Source organism: Chlamydomonas reinhardtii, chromosome 9, assembly GCF_000002595.2.
Source record: "Chlamydomonas reinhardtii strain CC-503 cw92 mt+ chromosome 9, whole genome shotgun sequence".
NCBI lineage: Eukaryota > Viridiplantae > Chlorophyta > Chlorophyceae > Chlamydomonadales > Chlamydomonadaceae > Chlamydomonas > Chlamydomonas reinhardtii.
In genome coordinates, this window is record NC_057012.1 from 3,182,421 (window position 1) to 3,202,957 (window position 20,537).

At 64.8% G+C, this 20,537-nt stretch overlaps 5 protein-coding genes across 7 annotated transcripts; 2 read left to right on the forward strand and 3 right to left on the reverse strand.

Moving 5' to 3' along the window:
* Positions 1-113: 113 nt before the first annotated feature.
* Positions 114-3,649, reverse strand: CHLRE_09g387282v5 (uncharacterized protein). The gene is made up of 7 exons (XM_001694983.3): positions 3,430-3,649; positions 3,021-3,293; positions 2,568-2,696; positions 1,645-2,163; positions 1,167-1,305; positions 883-983; positions 114-642 (listed from the first exon to the last, which is right to left on the reverse strand). The coding sequence occupies exons 1-7, from the start codon at positions 3,517-3,519 to the stop codon at positions 550-552; spliced, it is 1,344 nt and encodes a 447-aa protein (XP_001695035.2). The 5' UTR covers positions 3,520-3,649; the 3' UTR covers positions 114-549.
* Positions 3,650-3,759: 110 nt separating this feature from the next.
* Positions 3,760-7,101, forward strand: CHLRE_09g387319v5 (uncharacterized protein). Its single transcript, XM_001694854.2, has 6 exons — positions 3,760-4,220; positions 4,622-4,749; positions 4,967-5,063; positions 5,259-5,457; positions 5,865-6,039; positions 6,257-7,101. Exons 1-6 carry the CDS (start codon positions 3,888-3,890, stop codon positions 6,567-6,569), a joined length of 1,245 nt encoding a protein of 414 aa, XP_001694906.2. The 5' UTR covers positions 3,760-3,887; the 3' UTR covers positions 6,570-7,101.
* A 2-nt stretch (positions 7,102-7,103) lies between these two features.
* CHLRE_09g387356v5 (uncharacterized protein) lies at positions 7,104-10,539 on the reverse strand. Its single transcript, XM_043065430.1, has 4 exons — positions 10,326-10,539; positions 8,380-9,585; positions 8,058-8,147; positions 7,104-7,767 (listed from the first exon to the last, which is right to left on the reverse strand). The coding sequence occupies exons 1-4, from the start codon at positions 10,428-10,430 to the stop codon at positions 7,588-7,590; spliced, it is 1,581 nt and encodes a 526-aa protein (XP_042921072.1). The 5' UTR covers positions 10,431-10,539; the 3' UTR covers positions 7,104-7,587.
* A 50-nt stretch (positions 10,540-10,589) lies between these two features.
* On the reverse strand, positions 10,590-16,829 carry CHLRE_09g387393v5 (uncharacterized protein). Its single transcript, XM_001694984.2, has 13 exons — positions 16,501-16,829; positions 16,169-16,302; positions 16,002-16,077; positions 15,558-15,643; positions 15,117-15,206; positions 14,415-14,570; positions 14,067-14,194; positions 13,412-13,522; positions 13,184-13,216; positions 12,753-12,834; positions 12,291-12,448; positions 11,821-11,968; positions 10,590-11,620 (listed from the first exon to the last, which is right to left on the reverse strand). The coding sequence occupies exons 1-13, from the start codon at positions 16,700-16,702 to the stop codon at positions 11,297-11,299; spliced, it is 1,728 nt and encodes a 575-aa protein (XP_001695036.2). The 5' UTR covers positions 16,703-16,829; the 3' UTR covers positions 10,590-11,296.
* Positions 16,830-16,929: 100 nt separating this feature from the next.
* Positions 16,930-20,471, forward strand: CHLRE_09g387430v5 (uncharacterized protein). Of its 3 annotated transcripts, XM_043065433.1 has the most exons (4): positions 16,930-17,177; positions 17,346-17,676; positions 17,902-18,238; positions 18,434-20,471. In XM_043065433.1, exons 2-4 carry the CDS (start codon positions 17,437-17,439, stop codon positions 18,481-18,483), a joined length of 627 nt encoding a protein of 208 aa, XP_042921073.1. In that variant the 5' UTR covers positions 16,930-17,177; positions 17,346-17,436; the 3' UTR covers positions 18,484-20,471. The 3 variants fall into 3 exon arrangements, with proteins under 3 accessions (XP_042921073.1, XP_042921074.1, XP_042921075.1); XM_043065432.1 differs by having other exon boundaries at positions 16,930-17,676; XM_043065434.1 differs by having other exon boundaries at positions 16,930-17,676; positions 17,902-20,471.
* The last annotated feature ends 66 nt before the right edge of the window (positions 20,472-20,537 follow it).

Here is a 20,537-nt window from a genome sequence, read left to right on the forward strand (position 1 = left end):
GGGGATTCGCGGCGACGTGTCGTGTGCACCGGGCGCGGGCTGGCACTGGTGCAGTCCGCCCGTGAGTCCGCCCCTTGCGCACCGCAGGAACTTCACGCGCTCCGCCCCCCATACGGAAATCTCCACGTTTACCGGTTGTTTGTGTGCTCATTCGAGCCAGAACGGCTCGTACGATAGCCTTGAAGCAGTCTGCCGTCACGTGCTTAGGAAGTTTCATCAGGCTCGTCCGGCCCACCAACACTTGAGCATCCGGACTCCCACGCCATTGTGGTGACACCCTGCCACCTTCGCTCCCGGCCTATCACTCCCGCGACTCGCGCTTCTGCTCTCTCGTCATCCGTACGAACTCCGGCCCGCTGCCCGCACATTTGCGCACCACACCGCACACGCACGTTCCGCTCCGAACACTCGTCGACACCACCGCTCGTCCACCCTCCCTGCTGCCGCCAACTCCCGTACCCTCCCCGCAGCATTACTTCTCTTCCCAACTAGTTTCCACCCGCCGTATCCCTCCCGACCCGTTGCAACGCCAAACTAGAACTCTCACTCTCAACTGAAGTTGTCAAAGAAATCCTCGTCCAGCTCCGCCGCCGCTGCGCCGTGGTCATCGTAGGTATCCATCTGCGCAATGCTCAGTCGCACCTGCACACAGAGGGAGACGGAGCGTATGTGCGTCCGTGAATGAGCGCCGTGCGTGCGTGTGTCAAGGAACGAAATGTGCGTGCGTATTTGCGTTTGCTTTATATAGCATTGTAGGACTCCAACCGCCACGGTAGAATGTCACTCTCTACGATGCCGTCACTGCCGAGACTCCCTCTGCGCATCCACATCGACACCGTTTCGCATTCCTTGACATGCGCGCATCCATGTGGTAAGCCGCACCTGCTGTGATGCGAACAACCAGCGCTGCGGCTGCTCCGGGTCCTCGGGCGGGCCCCACTCCGCCTGCCAGCGCCCATAGCTCGTGTCCTCGGTGCCCACCGCTGCGTGCGGCAGGAGCACAGACACACACATAGACACACGGGCGAGCCAGCCTCACTAACTAAGTCACGCCCGGTATCACGCCTCGCCCCTTCACAGCCCACGACCCCTCTCTCCGTCTCCATGGCTCCCTCCCTCCCTCCCTCCCTGTCTGCCTCCCTCCCTGCCTCCCCCAGGCCCCTCACCCAGCGGCGCCCCCAGCAGGCCGGCCTCCGCGATGGCGTTGGCCGCCTGCGCCGCCCCCAGCTCCCCAGGCAGCTCGCCCAGCAGCAGCGAGTGGTAGGCGGCGGCGTTGGCGGCCTCCGCCAGCAGCGCTGCCACGTCCTGGTGATGGGGGGTTGCAAGGATTGGTACAGAGAAGTGATGGGGGGGGTTGATGAAAGGGGTTGCGCGAGGGTGGTGAGGGATGTGGGGTGGTGGTGGGGTGCGAGGTGAGGGAAGCACCTGCTGACGCGGCACGTCAGCCACGTGTGTCGGCACCGGGCCCCAACAGGGCGCCTCTGGTCCCGCCGTAGCTACGGTAGCGTACAGCAGCGCACAGCAAATTACAGCACACAAGCACCCTCAGCTCCTCTCAGCCCTCCTTCCCACCCCTGCCCCTGCTCACTTGTGCCCCACCATGCCCATTCCAACTCCACTCCCGTGTCTCATTCCCTCCCTCACCTGTTGGTCAAGCTCCAGGCCAGCAATGCCCTGCAGCCCCCACACGCTCAGCCGGTCCCCGCGGAACCCCGCAGCCGTCAGCGGCCCCAACAGGTCCGGCGCGCCGCCGCCCGCCACCGGCCGCAGGTCCACACACACACGCCGCAGCAGGCAGCCCGGCGGCGGCCGCGGCCCCGCAGGCCGCTTAGCCGCCCGCACGCCCGCCTTGGCCTTGGCCCCGGATGCTGCTGGCGCTGATGCGGCAGCGTCCGCGTCCGCGTCGACGTAAGCGGCTGCTGATGTCGTTGTGGTTGCAGGCCCGGTGGAGGCGGAGGAGGAGGCGGAGGAGGAGGTGGAGGTGGGGGGCGAGACGGTGGTTGCCGCCGCCACGGCGGCGGCGATGGCGGCGGCGGCCTCTGACGCCAGTGCCGCCTCGGCCGCGGCGTGGGCCTCCCGCGGGGCCACCAGGTACAGGGCGGTGCCGGGCGGCCAGGGCAGGCGGTAGGGCCGCGAGTCGAGCGCGTCGCCTAGCAGCACTACCTGTGTGTGTGGGGAGGGAGGGGGCGGGTGTCAGACAGCACCCGGGGAAGGGTCGAAAACATGCACGCGAATGTGGCGTGGCAGTGTATGTGTAATGTGTGTACCGTATGTGTGTGTGTGTGGTATAAAAAACAGAGCCCGCCCAGACGGCGCCAGAGTTATTTAAGCGTGTGCAAATATGCATGTAGAGGGACTGTGACACGCACGAGGGCACGCAACAACACCGACCCCGGCACATACACGCCAGTAACACATTCGCGTATTTCTTTCAATCTCTCACCCTTCAACGCTGCAGCGGCTGCAAGTCCCGGCCCTATCCTGCCATCCCCCCGCAAAACACACACACGCACACACACACACACACACACACACACACACACACACACACACACACACGCCCCGACCTGGCGGTAGTCTCCGTCGCTGATGCCGTTGACTGCGGTGAGCCCCACCGCCCGCAGCAGCAGCTCATCCGTGTAGGCGGTGGCGATGAGGTCCGCAGCCACCTGCGCGAGGGAGGAGCCGGCGGGGGCCTGCGTGCGGCCGCGGCAGAGAGGGGATGGGGGCCGTGAGGAGGGCTGCAGGAAGGGGCCGTGGGGAGGGGGGGGCCTGTAGAAGGGGTGCCGAGGGTTGCTGCGGGTGCTGCGGCGGAGAGCGGGGGCCGTGCGGGGGCCGTGAGGGGGCGGCTGCAATGGAGGCCTTGGCGGCCCCGGACTCCCCCACTTGGCGGCCCGCACAAAGCAAACTTAGCGACATAGGTTTCGCCAACGCAGTACCAGACAGGAATTTCCTTCAGGCGTCTTTGAGTGTGCGTCACTACCCCCGTGCATCCGCGCCCGCTGTCCCCAGGTCCTCACCCGTCCCGCCGCCAGCAGCTCCGCATAGGGGTCCACAAACAGCGGCGCCTCACTGCTGCTGCTACTGCCAGCGCTGTCACTGCTACTGCTGCTGCCACTGCCAGCTTGGTGACGGTGGCTCTCTACGGCGCGGGCGGCGGCTATGCGGCGGCTTATGCGGAGCGGCGCCGACTCGGGCTCGAGCGGCAGCGGCGCCGCCGGCGCGACGTGGTGGGACAGGTGGCTGGGCCCCGGCGCAGAGGCGTCCTGGTGCTGCTCCGGAACAGCATGAACCTGCCGTACAGGCATTTGTGTACATGTAGATGTCGTTGAATGGCATTTGATCGTGTAGGTGAGTAACGTATTGGGGCGTGACTGGGAAAGGGGTGAGCGACGGAGCTACGGCGTTCCACGCAAGCGGAGAGCGTACCCGGACTAGCGCGGGAAGTGCCCCCCGCCTCAAATGGGCATGACGAGCAGCGCCAGAGCAGCGTCTCCCTTGAAGTGCGGCAAAATTCATGTCAAGGAGGGGCTGCTTGCGTGCGGCTGAAGTTCGATTATGGCTAGGAAGCAGGGGTTAGAACAAGGAGCTTGCTAGGTTATTGTTTTGTCACGTATTGTATCACCAGGTTGTTTACTTTGAGAATTTCGTTGAAGGAATGCAAAGCGTCGGCTTGCATGTGAGTCGTGAATGCCTTCATCGCATTACAGCGCTAACCATGCATACCCATAACACTGCATCACTGACAACAATTCAATAGCCCCAACACTCTTGAGCGCCGGGTGTGTGGCGCTGCCCACCAGAATCGTTGCAGGGCAACCCTTCGCGCTCTGTGCAAACGACTCCTGCACTGTCAACCAGCCCTAGCTAAAAAGTTGCTTTAAGGCATGGCGCTCGTCGCGGCGCCCACGGCGTCCCCGGCGCCCGCGGCCACCTCCACGCCGGCCCCCTGCCCGCCGCTGGCAGTCAAGCCCCTGCAGCTCGGGCCCCACCTGAGCCTCTGGCCGCCGCTGCTTAGCGCTCCCATGGCCGGCATATCCTCCGCGCCCTACCGCCGCCTGGCCACTTCGCACGGCGCCGCCATGGCGACAAGCGAGATGGTTATCGCAAGCACACTGCTGGTGAAGAACCGGCGCACTCGCAAGCTGGCGTCGTTCGCTGACGATGAGCGGGTGCGGTCGGTGCAGCTGTACGGCGTCAAGCCCGAACAGCTGGAGCAGGTGCGGGGTGGTGGAGATTGTGTGTTGATGGTGTGTGCGTGTGTGTGTGTGTGTGTGTGTGTGTGTGTGTGTGTGTGTGTGTGTGTGTGTGTGTGTGTGTGTGTGTGTGTGTGTGTGTGTGTGTGTGTGTGTGTGTGTGTGTGTGTGTGTGTGCGTGCGTGCGTGTGCGTGCGTGCGTGCGTGCGTGCGTGCGTGCGTGCGTGGAATGGACAGCCGCTGTTGGACTTGTCGTGGGGCACTGCGGCAGGGCCCCCCCCCATGCCACGTGCTATGTGATCTCCGAATGTGGCTGTGGCGCGCCCGCTGCCCCCCTCCACGCTCTCCTCCTCGCTGTATTGCATTGGGTTTGGTTTAGTTTGGGCTGGTATCTACAACCCCCACCACCCCACGCGCCACCCCAGGCCGTGCGGCTGCTGGTGTGTGAGCACGGGGTGCAGCACGTGGACCTCAACTTCGGCTGCCCCGTGCGGAAGATCACGGCGCGTGGCGGCGGCTCAGCGCTGCCGCTGCGGCCGCGCCTGTTTGCAAAGTGAGCCGCTGCGTCGCTTCTTCATACACATTCGCACATACGCGTGCTACCTTCCTGTGCTCTCTACCACACATCCATGCACGCACGCGTGCACACAATGCTGTCTTCCCTGGTCCTTTCAACCACTGCTGCGATATGCGTGCTCGGCTGAAGTCTTTCATGGTTGGTATGCCCCGGGCCCCGCTGACGTCACCTTGTCCCTCTCGGCCTGTGGCAGGCTGGTGGCGGCGGCGGTGGCGGGCGCCGGCGGGGAGGCGCCGGTGACCGTCAAGTTCCGAGTGGGACTCACTCCCGAGCTGCCCACCCACTTGCAGGTACGGCTGGCAGCGCACCGCCTCGCAGGCACCGCGCCGTAGGCGAAACAGCACACGCAGCAGCCCAAAGCATACGCGTGTACAGTCCATACCTGTGCAAGCACCGCGCCATCTGTGAATCTACGCAGCATGGTCATGCAGTGCACGTCTTCAACTCTCCGCGCCTCCACTTCCGTACACACCGCCACACCGCAGGCTGGTCGTATCGCCGAGGCGGAGGGCGCCGCCGCACTGGTGCTGCACGCCCGCACCGCCGACCAGCTGTATGCCTCACCCGTGGACTGGGCGGCGGTGCGGGCGCTGGTGGAGGCCGTACGGATACCGGTGGTGGGCAACGGCGACGTGTTTGAGGGCGCCGACGCGCTGCGACTGCTGCGGGAGACCGGCTGCGCAGGTGCGTGTGCCTCAGGGGCAGCGGGGCCAAGAGCGGGGCGTGTGGAGGGAGAGGGCGTGGTAAGCTTGGGATGTGTCGGATGGGTTGTGTGCGTAAGCACTGGGAGGGATTTGGACACGGCCAGGATGATGGGTTGTAAATACCAGCCCAAACTAAACCAAAACCAACGAAAACGAGGGGAGTGCAGGCAGAGGCGTTAGTTGCAAGCGATAATACTTATGGGATGTGGGCCGAGGCGTCGTGGAGCAGCAGGGCGAGCGGCGCCGGCGATAAATGTCGCCGCCCGGGCTCGGTGGCGCACACAACAGCACAAGACAGGCACGCGGACGCGATGGGATTTGTGTCCCTGTAATGAATGGAATTAGATGAGGGCTTGCCTGTCTGACTCGGTGCCTGTGTGCCTGCAGGCGTCATGGTGGGGCGCGCGGCGGTGGGTCGGCCCTGGGTGTTTGATGAGGTGGCGGCGGCGCTCACCGGCGCGCCGCCGCCGCCGCCGCCGCGGCTGGGTGAGGTGGTGGCGGCGGCGCTGCGCCACGCCGAGATGGAGGTGGACTGGTACCGCGGCTACCACGACAGCGAGCGGTGAGGGCGGGCCCAAAGCAGGCCAGGGGGCGTGCATTATCGTACTACCGATTGTGGGGTGCAGGGCTGGCGCATCAGGCCATGATGCCAGCATGATGGCATCCGATGACCGCACGCACTCATATACACATGTACACACACGCACGCTATGCACGGCCTGCTACGCAACCTGCGTCCCTCGGTTCCATCACCACCGTCCGCGCCTGTTGCTCCACAGGGACACGCTCCTGCGCTTCCGCAAGTTCATCAAGCTCTACCTGCTCGGCTTCAACTCCACGGGGTCGCTGCAGTCGTGCCTGTTCGCCGCAGAAACCCTAGAGCAATGGCGGGCGGCGGTGTACGGCGGATCCGGGCAGCTGTACGACGCCGCGGAGCCCTTCCCTGCCGCCGCCGTGCGCTTCCCGCGGCTCAAGGGCGGCGGGCCGTTGGTGCGGAAGCCCATGGGGCTGCCGGACGGTTGGTTGGAGGAGGCGCGTGGCGGCGGCGGCCGGGCCGAGGCCCAGCTGACTGACGACGCCTGCGAGGGATGAGGCGGCTGCGGTGGTGGGCCTGTGTGTGCTCCACTCAGGAACATCAACACGTCTTGACAGGGCGGCATTTCGGGCATAGACCACGGGGTGTGGATGTGGGCATGGCGCACTGCTGCACAGCGGCGGCACCACTCGTTCCGGCCACGCCTCGTCCCACTCGCGGGCTGCCAAGTCGCCCAGTCGCCCAGTCGCCCAGTCGCGGGCTGCTGTCCAGTCGCCCAGTCGCCCAGCTGACGGGCCGGCCAGTGCACCGGCACCCCCAGGCCGTAGGCTGCTGGGACCAGTCGGTGGCGGCGGCCTGCCGCAAGCGGCTTGACACTGCAGTAGTCACGCGGGCAATGTGGCGGGGCGCCCTCCCTCCCTGGCCGCGGTACAGGCCCCGCCGACGCTGTGGAACCTTGCGCCCGACTGATCACAGCCACAGAGCCACCAGGGTCGGAGGGGCCAAGGGGCTTGCTACGTGCGTAGCACCCTTGCCGTGGCGGCCGCGCCGGCAGCACATGCAACGCCATGCGTCCGCTCCCGTTTTCGCTGGGCTCGGGAACGTAAACCCGCCTTCCCCTGCCTACGGGGCTGCTGTGCGGGGCAAGCGGGTGACACGGGTTTGAAGCCCCACTGTCGTGTGTGGAGGTGTGTCGCGCAAGACACTTGCCGAGGAAGTGAGGCAGCGCACCTGCGCCATATAAAGTCGAACGGCCGGAGGTTCGTGCGTTATGGCTTGGTTGCGAACGAGCGGGACAACCGCACGTTGCCGTTGCGGTGTTGTACATTACAGGACCTGTGTAAGCTGTGTATACTCCTTGCCCGCTGCGCCTTCCCTTGCTACTATGTGTCCGCGGCCTTTTCAGCTTCAACCGGGGCCCTCACATGCAATGGGCAGCTCAGCCCCAACCGCCACATGTAAGGGTGTTCCTCCACGCCGCCTGCGTCACGCCTCCGCCTCCGCTCCCGTCGACCTTAACTGCTGCCGCAAGCCTCCCGCTGCCGCCAAACAACGCCAGACAACCCCCGAACCCAGCTAGCTGCTATGAGCGCTGCCGTACTCGTATCCGTACATCTGTCGCATCTCGGTTCTGAACCTGCCGTACAATTGCTCCACGCGCAGCCGCTGCTGTGGGTCTGCTGCCGTGCCGAAAGCAGCGCGGTAGGAGGCGGACCGCTTGTGCGGCACCGTCACACAGAAGTGCCGCCGCAGCAACTGCGAACAGAGCGGGGCGTGCGAGGGAAAGCTTGGTGTCAGAGAGCACCAGGAAAGGCAACGCACAGGAAGCTGCGTGTGCACGTTAGCAAGCGGCGAGGCATGCAGCTAACACGCGAGCGCATGGGTGCGCCGTCAGCGCGGTAGGTGCTGCATGAGCTGCGGCAGCAGGGCACAGGCAGACACCCAGCACGCGGCCCGGTCCTGATGGCCTGTGCGTGTACAGCAGTACGTGCGCGGCGTGTGCTGCAGTGGTGGTGCCGCCCACGCCACCACCGGCGGGCACGCACCCGGAACTGGAAGCCTGCTGCGGCCATGTGGTAGGCGTGTTGCACCTTGTTGAGGCCGTAGCCGCGGAAGCGCTCATCGTACCAGGGCACCTGTCGCATGCACACGGTGACAGGATGCATGACCGATGACGCTTGACACAGGAGGCATGAAGCATGAAGCATGCGGTGCGGGTAGATAACAATCTTGTACACACAGAGGATGGAAGCCGCAACATATACAACGGAGCTGTCTTGGGCTTGTTTGCACTGCGCTGCACCACAGCGCCCCCATGCCCCCTCCCCTCCCTTCCTCTCCCCTCCTCTGCCCGCCTGCAGCGCTTACCTGATCCCTCCGTACAATGCCGTACGGCTCAAAGTACTCATGGTACGGCACCTCCCGCCAAAGCACCCAGCCATCTTCCTCTGCCACAGCCTGTGCCTGTGTCGGCTGCTGATCCTTTCCTTGTTGCTGCTGCTGCTGCTCCTGTTGCTGCTGCTGCCCTTGTTGCTCCTGCTGCGCCGCTGCTGCCTCCTCGAGCCAGCCGGCATAGTCCACGGAGGGCCGGGGCTGCGGGTAGCGGCCACAATGGAAGGGCCGCAGCACCGGCCGCCCCGGCGCCCCGCCCACCACCGTACTGCCGCCCAGTTGCGGCTCCCCCCTGTAGTACGACAGCAGTTGGTCCAGCGTACGCGGCACGTCCACCGCCTGCTCATCCGGCACCTCTGCCACCGCCGCCGACACACTGCCACCGCCTTCCCCACCAGCAGCTGTTGCTGTTGCTGTTGCTGCCGGTGCCGCCAGCTCAAAGGCCGGTACCACCCACATGACCGGATGGACAGCTGCATCCGAGGCATCCAGAGGGCTGGGCGGGCTGCTGCGCCCCACGCCTCCGCCTCCGCCTCCTCCTCCGCTGCCGGCGCCGCCGCCGCTGGCTCTGCCGCTGCCCGGCGCCGCGCCCAGCAGCAGGTGTGTCCTGAGTCCGGCACTGGGCATGAAGTCGCCGTCCACCAGGAACACGTGGCTGCTGCGCGCGTGCGCCAGAGCCGCATTGCGCAGCGCATTGATGGGGTACAGCTGCTCATACACGTCAGGGCTGGTGGTGCTGCCGCCGCTACCGCCACTGGTGCTGGTGCTGGTGCTGGTGCTGGTGCTGGTGCTAGGGGTGCTATTGCTGGATGCCTCTAGCGACACGCCCAGCCTCGCGCCAAGCACGCCCGCGCCCTCCACGGCCACGTGGTGTGCATGCAGGATGCTGACAGTGAGCAGGGGCGGCGGCGGTGCGGGCGGGCTCACAGTTGCGAGGGCGTTGCCCGGACCGGCGGGTGCTGGTGCTGCTGGTGCCGCTGGTACCGCTGCTGCTGCCGAGTCTGCCCCTATCACGGCCTCGGTCAGCGCAGCATCTAGCTGCCGCGCCAGGGGCTGCAGGTAGGCGAGGTAGTGCGGGGCGAGGGGGTGGTCGGGCGGGCAGGGTATGTACACTGCGACGGAGGCGGGGCCGCGCCAGGCAAGTGCCTGTTGCGCGAAGCGGGGCCAACGGTCCAGGCTGACCTGCGGGGGCGTGCGGGTGTGTGGGCGTGTGGACGCGTGGTGCTTGGATTGCGTGCAGGCGCGGGGCGTGTAGGTGTGGGTGTGCGGGAGTGTGTGGGGGCGTGGGGCGTGTTCGTGGGGGTTCGGGGGCCGGGGGTCCCAGGGCCATGGCGGGCTAGCATGGGTTGCGGGTGGCTTGAGGCCAGCGGGGACACCAGGCCTCGATAAACCCGACGCGGGAGAATGCGGAGGCGGCCTGTCGGATGTGCGGCTTGGTGCGACATTGTTCAGCGCTCCTCGCGGAAATGGCTGTGGTGGCAAGCCCATCCGGGTGGACACCGGCGTGGGAGTTGTTTGTGTGGTGCTTCCAACCGCGTCAGTCCCTGGGGCCTGCGCTGCGTGGCCCAGTGGCCTGGTGCTCAGGCCACGTGGCATCGAGGCAGGCATGGAGGCGTTGGATGCGTCGATTGGATAGGCGTGCGGCGTGGGGCGTGGGGCGTGAGGCCCGGCGGCCTGGCGTCTCCCGACTCACGGCCAGCACGGCTTGCATACCGCGCTTGAGACTGGCTGGGGATTTGTTTCTTACTCAGGTCTGAAAAGCGCTCGTGCTAGTGCAAAGGTGCAGGTGGGAGGCATGTGGCAGGAAGGCCGCAAACGAATGCACCGCTGGTGGCACTGGGGGCGTGCAGAGATCGGGCCGAGCCCCCTCGGCCCCACCCGTCGCCCCATGCAACTCCACGTTTTGCAGCGCCCTCGTTTACCTGCGTCACCAGCTCGATGTCACGGCGAATGGTGCTCCCAACAGCAGGTCTGGCACCGAGCGCAGGGTAAAAGTGCGTCGCCTCGCACGAATGGTTGCCGCGCATCGACGACGCGTGCGTGGCCCGGACAGCTAACGCACTCCTTTGAGTCCTTTGAGTTCTTAGTCTGGAACATGGTTGATGAGGCAGAGCCTTCATATTGTGCCCGTGGCTGGAAACGGATGGACGATTGTCCTATGCTTGCTCGTCTGGAGTCATTCTGTGTTGGACTTACACATTATACTACCATATGGTGATGTGGTATAGAAACCTTCCAACTGTCCTAACCTTTACATCGCAGGCTTCAGAGCAGCTTGGCCGGGCGCCACCAACACAGTGCCAGTGCAGTCCCCCGAACTCCGCGGGTCCCACACAGGCGTGCCCGCAACGTCATGCCGCGGCTTAAGAGCTCACGCCCAGCGACCCACCATGTTGGCATCCTATCGCCTCGTATTTCGAATGCAAAACATGTGTCTGTGAAAAAGCGACAATGCCACGTGCGGATTGTTGATTGCCGGCACTCCAAACACCCCGCAAACCCAGAATGAAAGCCATGTTCAATGTCGCCACGTTCAGAAACCACGCCCCTCAATTCGTGGGGCTGCGCAAGATTGCGTGTAAAATAATGTGTCTGACTACATGTACCAGTCATGTCCAGAGTCAAGCCGGTGACTGCAGTGACCAGCCGCCGCCAGGCGACCAGCGGGGCCACCGGCACTGCACCCACCCGCATGCGTCAACACAACAGCAAACCTGCTGGCGAACCAACCCCTCACACGCAACGGGTATCTCGGCCCCCATCGCCACGTGGATGAGTGTCCACGCCAGTCGCCTGCGTCACGCCTCCGCTTCCGCTCCCGTCGACCTCCACTGCTGCTGCAAGCCTCCCGCTGCCGCCTCGACACTAGCCTGCATCCACTGCTGCCCCTCCACTACTGCGGCGGCTCGCTCACAGGCTGCAGGCCCGCAGGCAGGCCCGCCGCCGCCTGCGCCAGCTCAGGCGTCTGCCGGACCGTCATGAGGTCGGGCGCGGCGCCCGCCGCCACCGCCGCCGCCATTGCCGCCGCCACCGCCGCCGCCGGGACTGCGCCGCCGTCAACCACCGGTTGCGCCACGTCAGGCACAGCCACAGGCACAGCCGCAGCCGGCCCCGGCCCCGTAACCGCTGGTGCCGGCACTGCCGCCGGCCGCGCTGCTCCCACGCCGTCAACCACCATCGCGTCTCCGCCCGCGGCCGCTTGCCCGTCCACCGGCCGCTGAACACCATGACGTGTTGGGCACATGTGCACATGCGGCAGCAAAACAACTATTTAGTGTACGGTAGCAACGTCACGGTGGCATACTGCGTCACAACAGCAGCCCTGACAGCGCGGCGCATTCTCCTGTCTTAACTAAACTCCGCTATAACATGCTGTACGCCTATCCTGCATGGGACCGGGGCTGCACACACACTCACCGCCTCGGGCTGGCCGTCGGGCGTGAACCGCATGAACACCCGCCCGCCCGCCACCGCCGCGCCCGCCGCCGCCGTGGGGTTGGTGTGCTCGCCAAAGCCGCCCCGGCCAGTGCCCTCCTCGCCGTCGCTCTCGTCGCCGTCCCGCACCCTGCAGCAGCAGCAGCAGCAGGGAGCCCGCCAGCCCGGCGTTAGTGCACGCGCTGTATCCGTACTGTGCTGCAGCGTCCCGCCCGTTGGCCTCACCCGAGCCCTCCTCCGCCCCTCCTTCCTGGACCTTCCGCCTTCCTCTCTGGACCTCCCAGCTTCTGCCGCAGCCGCCCCAGCCCCACTCCAGCGCCCGGCCGTGCGTGCCGGCCACGCCACGCCCCGGCCTTGCCTGGGCCCACCTCCCACCTCCCTCCATTCCCCAGCCTCCGCCGCCCTGCCTGTCTGCACCCAACCACCAACCACCTCATGTCCTCCTCACTCACCTGCGGACCTCGTCGTGTGCCTGGCCGCCGCCGCGCACGTCGGGGTCCTCCTCCGGCAGCCCGTCCGTGGGCTTGTCGCGCCCGGCGGCCGGCGGCACGTAGGCCATCTGGGCGCTGGGCACTGGCGGCAGCTGGGACAGGTAGGCCAGCACCGCAGTCTGCAGGGGGGGATACATTCATGATGATTTAAGAAGTGAAGGCGTAGCCAGGAACAGTATTATAGCAGGGGGACAGTAGAGAGTGAGGAATGAGGAGGGAAGTGTAGTGTGAGAACTAGAGGTGTGGTGAGGCGGCGGCCGTGAGGGTTACTGTGGTGCTTAGCTGACGCCGCTGCCGGACCAGGGCCCGTCTCTGTCCCGGACACCCGTCCCCGCGCCCCTCGGTACCCATCGGGCCATCCTGCCGCTTCCCTCCCGCCTGCCCCTACCCCTTCCCCCCTGCCCCCACCCCACGCGCCCGCACCTTGATCTGCTCCAGCTCGGGGCGCTCGTTTGCGTTCTTCATGTTGGACACAGCGATGCGCAACCGCTGAGTGTCCAAGTACCTACACACACATACACACATACGTATACACATACATGTGCAATCCAAGGGCAGCAGGCGACAGAAGCACAGAACGAGGTGTCGCGCGCACCCACCCACCCCTATACCCAGATAAAGCCGCAGCCGCGGCCACAGGCTCGGTGTCACGCAGTTGCCACCCTTCACCTCCTATGCTCCCCTGTCCCTCTCTGCTCGCTCTTCCTCTCCAGCTAGGCCTCCTCCTTCGCACTTGTGTAGCCCGATTTCTGCTTTCGGTTCTTGCCGTTTCCAGCCCGATACAACTGATAACCCCAGCCCCCACCCCGGCCTGCGCAGTGCCGCCCAGCACTCGCCCGCCCGCCCGGCCTCACATGTTGTACTCATCCAGAGCCTTCTCCGGCAGCCTGCGGAGGACATACGGTAGGGCGTGCGGAGGACATTGTGTTTGCGGCAACCAGGTACAACGACGCCTCGACGGAAACAGCACCAAAACACACGTCCGGAGCCTGTTCCCCAGCCCTCAACCAAAGCACCCAACCCAAGCACCCAACTCCGCCCAACCGCCCCAACGCTGCCGCCTCCGCCGCCTCCGCACTCACACGTCCGGCAGGTCAATGCCCATCATGCGGCCGGTCTCGTAGCACCAGCACCGCGCCACATTGCGCAGCGTGTAGCCGCCGCCGCCCAGGATAAGCATGGGCACGTTGAACCTGAGGCGGCAGGCAGGTAGGCGAGGCGTGGGGGTCCCGGGCATGACGCTAGTTAGGAGGAGGCCAGGCAGGGGGCGAGGGCGCGACGGGGCCAGGGCAGCGGGATCTCGGGTGCCTGCAGCAGTGCAGCTAGGGCCCAGCTGGACACCGCTGCAGCCAAGGGCACCTGGAGTCGGGGGTGTCGTGCCCTGCCAGGTAGACTTGCTCGTCGCCTGGCGCAACAGCGCCGCCGGCTACTACGGCCCCTCAAGGCCCTTTGCCTACGCCCCTCTGCAAGTGTGCAACCCCCCGCCCGCCCCTCGTTTCTTACGCCCGCTCTCTTTCCGACCCTCTCCTCCCCGCCCCTGCCTCCCCTCCACCCCGCCCCGTCCACCCCGCGCCCTCCTTTCCCTTCCTCTCCCTCCCCCTCCCCCTCCTTTCCCCCTCCCCCTCCTTTCCCCCTCCCCCTACCTCCCCCTCCCCTTCCCCTCCCCCCTTCCTCTCCCTCCCCCTCCCCGCCCCCTCCTCCCCCCATCCTCCCCTCCTTCTCCCCCGCCCCCCGCACCTGGCCAGGAACTCCAGGCAGTTGCTGTGTCCCTCCAGCGACAGGTTGAAGCAGCCCAGGCGGTCGCCGCTGAGCGAGTCGGCGCCGCAGCACATCACGATGGCGCCGGGCTGGTACATCTCCATCACCTGTGGCGACACAATGTGGACACCGACAACAAAGACTGACACGGGATCACGGACATGGCCACTCCCCGCATTCTTGCCGCTTCCTGAGTACTGTCTGTCGGAATGCCTGCATGTCTCGGACGCTTACAACACGTGAACGCCACCCCCTCCCGCGCGGCATGTGTTCATTCCCGTCTTTCATGGCACGGCCAAACCCTCCTCTCCCGCCCTCCCCCTCCACCTTCTGCATGATGGGCTCGTACAGCAGCTTGTAGCTGTCGTCGTCCATTCCGTCCTTAAGCGGCACGTTCACCGTGTAGTACTTGCCCTTGCCGTACCCGATGTCGTCCAGCGCGCCGGTGCCCGGAAAGAACTCGCCGTACTTGTGGAACGACACCTGGGGTTCGGCGGCCGTTGCGAGCACCGCGTTGGGAGCTACGCTACGATGCCTATGGAACCGCGGGGCAGGCCGCTAGCGTGCCTTCCCGACCTCCCTGCCGTCGCGCCCCCGTCGCGTGCCTCCCTCCTCCCGGAATCTGCTGCAGTCCGTTGACCGCACATCCCACACTCCAGCTCCAGTCCGCTCTGTGCCTTCGTCGCTGCGGCCGACATGCCACGGACCCACTCCCTTGCCCCAGTGCCATCGGCAGTCTGGTTGCTGCGTCTACCCTTACACTTGCTGGCCTTTCCCCCAGCTATCCCAAACTAAAGCCGCCGCCGCCACCCACAGCCCCGCTGGCTCAGCGCTACGCCAAGCTCCTGCATACTTCCTTCAGCTCCAGCCCCAGCCGCTGTCAGCCCGAATCCTGGCCTCAGACACCGCTCCCCCTTGGGCTCTTGGGCTCCGGCCAGCCGTTGTTAACCTCTTCCCCAGCCTCGGACACCCTGCTCCCAGCTTGGGCTCCGACCCGACTGCCCCTGCCCGCCGCACCCCCCCCCTCACCGTCATGACGCGGTCCGTCAGGTAGAACGCCTCCTCCACGCCGTCGCCGTGGTGGATGTCAATGTCCACATACAGCACACGAGCGTGCGTCTGCAGCCACACACACAGACATAGCGCGGCGCGCGTTCAGAGAGGGGGCACACGGGGTAACCGCCGCAGCGCGGGCAAAGCTTCCTCTTCGCTGCCTCAGACCGCCTGCTGAGGCCCCAGGCCACGAGCAGCCGACTCGCTGCAGTCCTCCGCAACCGTGTCCTCCACGCGTGCCCTCCCTTCCCTGGTCTCCTCCGCTAGCGCCACCCCAAACGCCACTCATGCACATACAGCACCCCGTCCCTTCGCCCAACGCGCGGCCCCCCGGGCCGCTTGTTTCACTCCAGTTCCTCTGCTTTGCTCAGTCACCCCTTCAGGCTCAGCCGCCGTTCAGTAAAACCCTTCGCCCACCTTGAGCAGCTCCAGAATGGCCATAACGATGTCGTTCACGTAGCAGAAGCCGCTGGCCTCCGCCTTCTTGGCGTGGTGCATGCCGCCTGCAGGGCGGAGCAAAATGCGCCAATGCGGGCCGCGGCTCAGCAGCCCGGATGGAACGCGGCTGGCGTCCTTCTGCGCTACAGCGCGTCCCCCAGACCCCAAGCTGCATGGAGCGCCCCCGCGCGCGAGTGCTGCTGCTGCGGTCGGCCATAGACACGCGGCGGCAGCCCAAGAGCCGGGGATGCTCCTGAAGAGCCTCCGACGGGCACATGTGCCCGCCTACCGTCCGCAAGGACGACGCTCTGCAAACGTGTCACACTAACACATTCACGCCCCCCGCCGTTGATAAGGAGCGTGCCAAGGCCCGGGCGCAAGCGTCATAATATCTGTCGCCGTGCTGCAGGTCCGCTGGCTCACCCGACCAGTTGAAGGCTATCTCCGCGTTGCCGCTGGCCAGTTGCGCCGCGCCGTCCACTGAGCCACCCGAGTACGTCTACAGGGTGTTCGTTGCACGCACGAGTTAGCCGTGGGTTCCATCGCAGCTCATCAACCCGGCCGGCACATCGCATGCCCCCCCACCTCACCTGGCAATACTCATACATGCCGTCGAAGACCGGGCAGTCAGCCTCTCCCGCAATGCCCATGTTGAAGCGACGTAGCTGCATCATGTTCTCATCGACCGTGTTGGGCGTCACGCCGCGCAGAAAATTGATGTAATCTGAGTCGGGGTTCACAAGGCGGGAATGAGAAGCCTGGTGGGCCCTTGACCTTAATAGCAGCATGGCAAACGAAGCTGAAAACATAGTATGAGTCTAGTGACGCTTATGGAGGCCACCAGCGGAGCCGGCAGCACCGCCCTCTTTCCCCGCCCTGCTGTGCGCTGCGTCGCCCGCCGGTCAGCCCTCTCCACTCGCACCGTCCGCGTGGAAATCCGTAAGCTCCTCAAACTCCCGAGGACGTGGCCGCTGCACCATCATCTTCTTTGTGAGCCCGTAACTGTCAACCAGCGAGTAGCACATTCGCGCTCTGTGCGGGCGCATAGGGTTGCCCCCGCCATAGCAGTAATTTCCTATCTCTTCATCGTAGAAGTAAGCCACAACCTTCTCGGCGCTCTTCATTTCGGCCTATTGCGAAAGGGCGGTCAGAAACTGGTTTTCAACAGCAGTGGCTCTTCTGCAGTTCAGTAAGACAGTCGTAAGCACGCGCTATGTAGGATCCGCCTAGTCTAGTAGCCCACTGCCGGATTCGGCACGTCCAATCGCGGAAGCGCCCATGCAACCTCGCAACAGAGACTGCCATGTCTACTAGACACAGCCTCGTCGCCACATTCCGTTCCTGGGCTTATGCAACCCAGCTTTGGCCTTTTGGCGGCGGCACAAGGCAGCTGGCAGCAGTAGGGCTCTCTACTGTCTACATCGCCCCGAGCCCAGTTCTCGGCCCTTGTCTCTTCCATGTACATTTTCAGTGCTGAGAAGGTGTCAGGTGTTGCTGTGCTGTGAAACAAGGCTGAGGGCGCTACACTTTGCATCGGAAGTCTGCCAGAAGCAACTCCGAAATCACCCCAGCCAGTGCTGAGACCTCAGAGTAAACCTAGTCAGTGGAAATTGAACGTTTATGAGGCTGAAGTGACGTGTGCCTGTGTTGACCCAGGGGTCTGACTCAGAAGTCACCTAGAAGTCCGCGCCACCTCCGTGCACTTGTCTTGCCAGCCCGTTTAGCCCTCTGTGTGTTACCCCCGCGATGCCCCTTGTCCGCACGCAGGTATTGGCGGTTACCAGGGAAGGCGTCGTGCATCTGGATATCTCAGATCGCAGAGCACATTGCCAATCGGTTGCCAGAGAATGAGATCCCCATGACGCTGCCTGACGGAGCCACAACAACCCTGTCCTGCGAGCCCCGGCACAGGACCATCAACCCGTCCAAGTCGTGCCCTCAGAACGCCTACAGCAAAAGCTGGTGTGAGCCCGACAGCCTGGAGAACAATTCATGGGGGCCGCAAGCGTTTGAGCTGGCCGTGCAGTGCAACGTCGTGGCGCGCTGCAGGTGGCTGGTGTCGCACTCTTGCGGCTACGAGCCAGTCAAAGCATTGACGGTGGGTCTTGAACCGGTACTTTTGTATGACGCTGACCCGTCGCAATATGCAGGGAACGGTGGGAACTGGGAAGCGTAGCACGGAAGTGCGCTGTACGCATGCAAGACCTCGACCGATGCTTTTCGTCATCCTTTACCTGCTTCTACATCCGTGTTCGTACATCTGTCTCGCCGTGACCGCTGCTTGCGTGTCTTGTTCGGCCTCTGTGCATGGATGCGTGGACAGGTCGCAGCGGACCACAGACACACGGCAGCCGCCGAGTACCTGGTCATGCACCTGCACGTGCACCTGCGACAGGGGGCCAAGGCGGCGGCGTGGAACAGCCACTCACCGCTAGCGTTGTGGCTGGTGGGGCGCTGCGAGCCACGACCCAGCGATACGGTGGGATTGCTGGTGGCAGCAGCCCGGGGCTGCATGCTGCAGGCGCTGGCGTGGTTGCTGGTGCGCGTGGAGGTCGGGAAGCTGGACCCCAATGTCAAGCAATTGCCAAGGCCAGCGGGACGCCGGATGAGGGTGCGAAGGCGGAGTGGCTGCAAGCCGAGCTTGCAACGGTGGCCTAAAGGTATTTCTGGAGGTGGTAGCCAAGGCGGCTGATGAGGCGGGGGGCAACATACAGCCAGAAGTCATGTGTCTGAGAAGTGAGGGCTGAGTCATGCAGCGTGCACGTTAGTACGTATGACCGGAACACACGTAGGATGGAGCGACGTGAGTGAATACCGTAGCTTTATTGCTGACACGCTTTGATGTCTCCTCGCAGGGTGCTCCTCACGTCCGGTTTGTTTTACACTTCAGGCCATTTCACTTTAAATTGCCGGCAGGTATCAGGCATACTGAACTTCAGATTACGCAGGTTGATTGACATCCGCAGTGAGTGAAGCGAGCGGTGCGTGCAGGGGTGCGTGGCTGAGACCATGTTGATTTCTATTTGGTCGGGCTGCGGCAGAGTAAGGGAACGACAGGCGATAGGACCGAATGCAGGGTTCTTTGTGTTCTGATCCCCGCGTGTCCGCACTTGCTGGCGTATGTTTGATTTTCGGCACTGCGAGAGTGGTTGGCGGGCGTTTCAGAACTCGGCCACGTCGTTCGAACCGTGGCTGCAGCGGCAGGGGCTGGAGCCAGGGCAGGACCCTTGCCGGATTTCAAACCCGGCGCAATGCATGGGACGGCTGGGAGTTTGCCGGCTCCCTGCGCACGGACGGTGACGCTGCATGTGTGGCACTGCGCAAGAAGGCCACTGCGGCTGGCGGCAGCGGGACGGACAGCAGCCAGTCGCGCGGGCGCGGGGGCAGCCGAGCGCGCGGGCGTGGCGGCAGGCGGGCACACTCTGAGCTACGACGGGGCCCACGCTGGTCACCGTCTTCATTGCCGCTTCCTCCGCTGCTGTCCGTCCCGCGCTCGGCGGCAGCGGCAACGAAGACGGTGACCAGCGTGGGCCCCGTGGCGGGCCGGGCCGGGCACCCGGGGACAACCCAGTGCCGGGCGTGGTCGCGGCTGGCGATCCGCTGGCTGTCTTTGACCACGTCGCCACGCACTGGCACGGCGAGGTGTGCCGGCAGCGTTGGCGCCGGGAGAGTCGGGCAAATCCTCTCCTCCCTAGGTCGTCCATAGGCGCGGAGTCTCCCAGACCGGCGTCATACCCGTGTGCCCTGCGCCGTCGTGGCGGTGATAGTCGTGGCGGCGGCGGTCGAGGGCCTGGCGGCGGTGACGGCGGCGGTGCAGGGTCTGGCAGCTGCTGCGGCGGCGCAGGACCGGACGGCAGCGGCGGCGGCGGCGCAGGGCCTGGGCCCAACAGTGACGGCGTGCATGTGCGTGGCAGAGGGGGCAGGCGGGCAGGCATGGAGGAGGAGAGCGCGGCGCTGCCCAAGACGCGGCGGCGGCGCGCAAGTTGAGGCCGGCCAGTGTCTGGTTAGGGTCTTTGCTGGCGAGCATAGCACAGCACAGTATGTGGTCGGCCGCAGCAGTGAGGAGTGTTGTGGCTAGAGGATTTCCTGCTGTGTGGTTGATTGCGGGATATGCTAGTGCTTGACAGCGGGACTTGCTGGACGCATGGCTGGCCGTGCCTGTACGAACCGACCTCGGCTGATGTCCGGGAGATCAGGTAGACGCTTGCGGCCTCAGACTAGAGACATGGCGGGGGCGGGGGCGCAGCCCACTTTTCCCTTGCGAGTCCCTTTGAATGGGACCGCCATCTTTCTTGTCTTTTGGATGGCGGCGGCGCATGCTTGGTGGCGGTCTGGCGGATGCACGTGTGTTCGCGTGCGCGGTGTGGGTGGACAAGGCCGCAAGGAGGAGGAGAGTGTGGAGCTGCCCAGAAGTGGGTGCCGGCGCTCTGGCTGATAAGCCGGCCAGTGGTTAGTAAGACGTCCGCGGGAGAGCATGTTGTAGGCAGCAACATGAGTGGTAGGTGCGGCTGGTTATGCCGGCCGTGCTGTGATGTGTCTGTTGGAAATTTGGACCGACGGCGACGCCTAGTTGGCTGGGCGGCCTGTGCCTGCATAATGCAACCCGGCTATGTCCGGAAGACGAGGTAGTTGCGTGTCAAGATACGCTGGGGGCGGGCAGGTAGGTGCGGCTGGGCCGTGGGAGATAGCAAGGGTGGGCGGCAGAGTCCACGCATGTGGCCATGTGGTCGGGTATAGTACTGTGACATCCGCAGTGATGATGTTGTGTTACAGGGTTGGAAGTGTGCGTCCCTGAACCTGTGACGAGACTAACCGAGCCGCAAGGGCTCCTCGTCTCTCCTGTTTGGGTCATTGTGAGCTTCGTACACATGCAAGGCAGAATCTCTCAACCTCAGAAGCGTGTTACGCCTACCCCAGATATCACTAAGGCAGCATGCTAGCCCGTTTTGATCCGCATTA

Coding starts and splice junctions, on each gene's coding strand:
- CHLRE_09g387282v5 (XM_001694983.3), bottom strand. CDS start 3,519: ATGAATTTTGCCGCACTTCAAGGGAGACGCTGCTCTGGCGCTGCTCGT. Junction 2,164..2,567: donor GCGACGGAGACTACCGCCAG/GTCGGGGCGTGT, acceptor CCACACACACAG/GTAGTGCTGCTAGGCGACGC. Junction 984..1,166: donor CCTGCTGGGGGCGCCGCTGG/GTGAGGGGCCTG, acceptor TGCCGCACGCAG/CGGTGGGCACCGAGGACACG.
- CHLRE_09g387319v5 (XM_001694854.2), top strand. CDS start 3,888: ATGGCGCTCGTCGCGGCGCCCACGGCGTCCCCGGCGCCCGCGGCCACC. Junction 4,221..4,621: donor AGCCCGAACAGCTGGAGCAG/GTGCGGGGTGGT, acceptor GCGCCACCCCAG/GCCGTGCGGCTGCTGGTGTG. Junction 6,040..6,256: donor GGCTACCACGACAGCGAGCG/GTGAGGGCGGGC, acceptor GTTGCTCCACAG/GGACACGCTCCTGCGCTTCC.
- CHLRE_09g387356v5 (XM_043065430.1), bottom strand. CDS start 10,430: ATGCGCGGCAACCATTCGTGCGAGGCGACGCACTTTTACCCTGCGCTC. Junction 9,586..10,325: donor ACATCGAGCTGGTGACGCAG/GTAAACGAGGGC, acceptor ACGCCCCCGCAG/GTCAGCCTGGACCGTTGGCC. Junction 7,768..8,057: donor CAGCAGGCTTCCAGTTCCGG/GTGCGTGCCCGC, acceptor CTCTGTTCGCAG/TTGCTGCGGCGGCACTTCTG.
- CHLRE_09g387393v5 (XM_001694984.2), bottom strand. CDS start 16,702: ATGAAGAGCGCCGAGAAGGTTGTGGCTTACTTCTACGATGAAGAGATA. Junction 14,571..15,116: donor TGACGGACCGCGTCATGACG/GTGAGGGGGGGG, acceptor GCCGAACCCCAG/GTGTCGTTCCACAAGTACGG. Junction 13,217..13,411: donor GGCATTGACCTGCCGGACGT/GTGAGTGCGGAG, acceptor TGTCCTCCGCAG/GCTGCCGGAGAAGGCTCTGG.
- CHLRE_09g387430v5 (XM_043065432.1), top strand. CDS start 17,437: ATGACGCTGCCTGACGGAGCCACAACAACCCTGTCCTGCGAGCCCCGG. Junction 17,677..17,901: donor AGCCAGTCAAAGCATTGACG/GTGGGTCTTGAA, acceptor ATGCGTGGACAG/GTCGCAGCGGACCACAGACA. Junction 18,239..18,433: donor CTTGCAACGGTGGCCTAAAG/GTATTTCTGGAG, acceptor GTCTCCTCGCAG/GGTGCTCCTCACGTCCGGTT.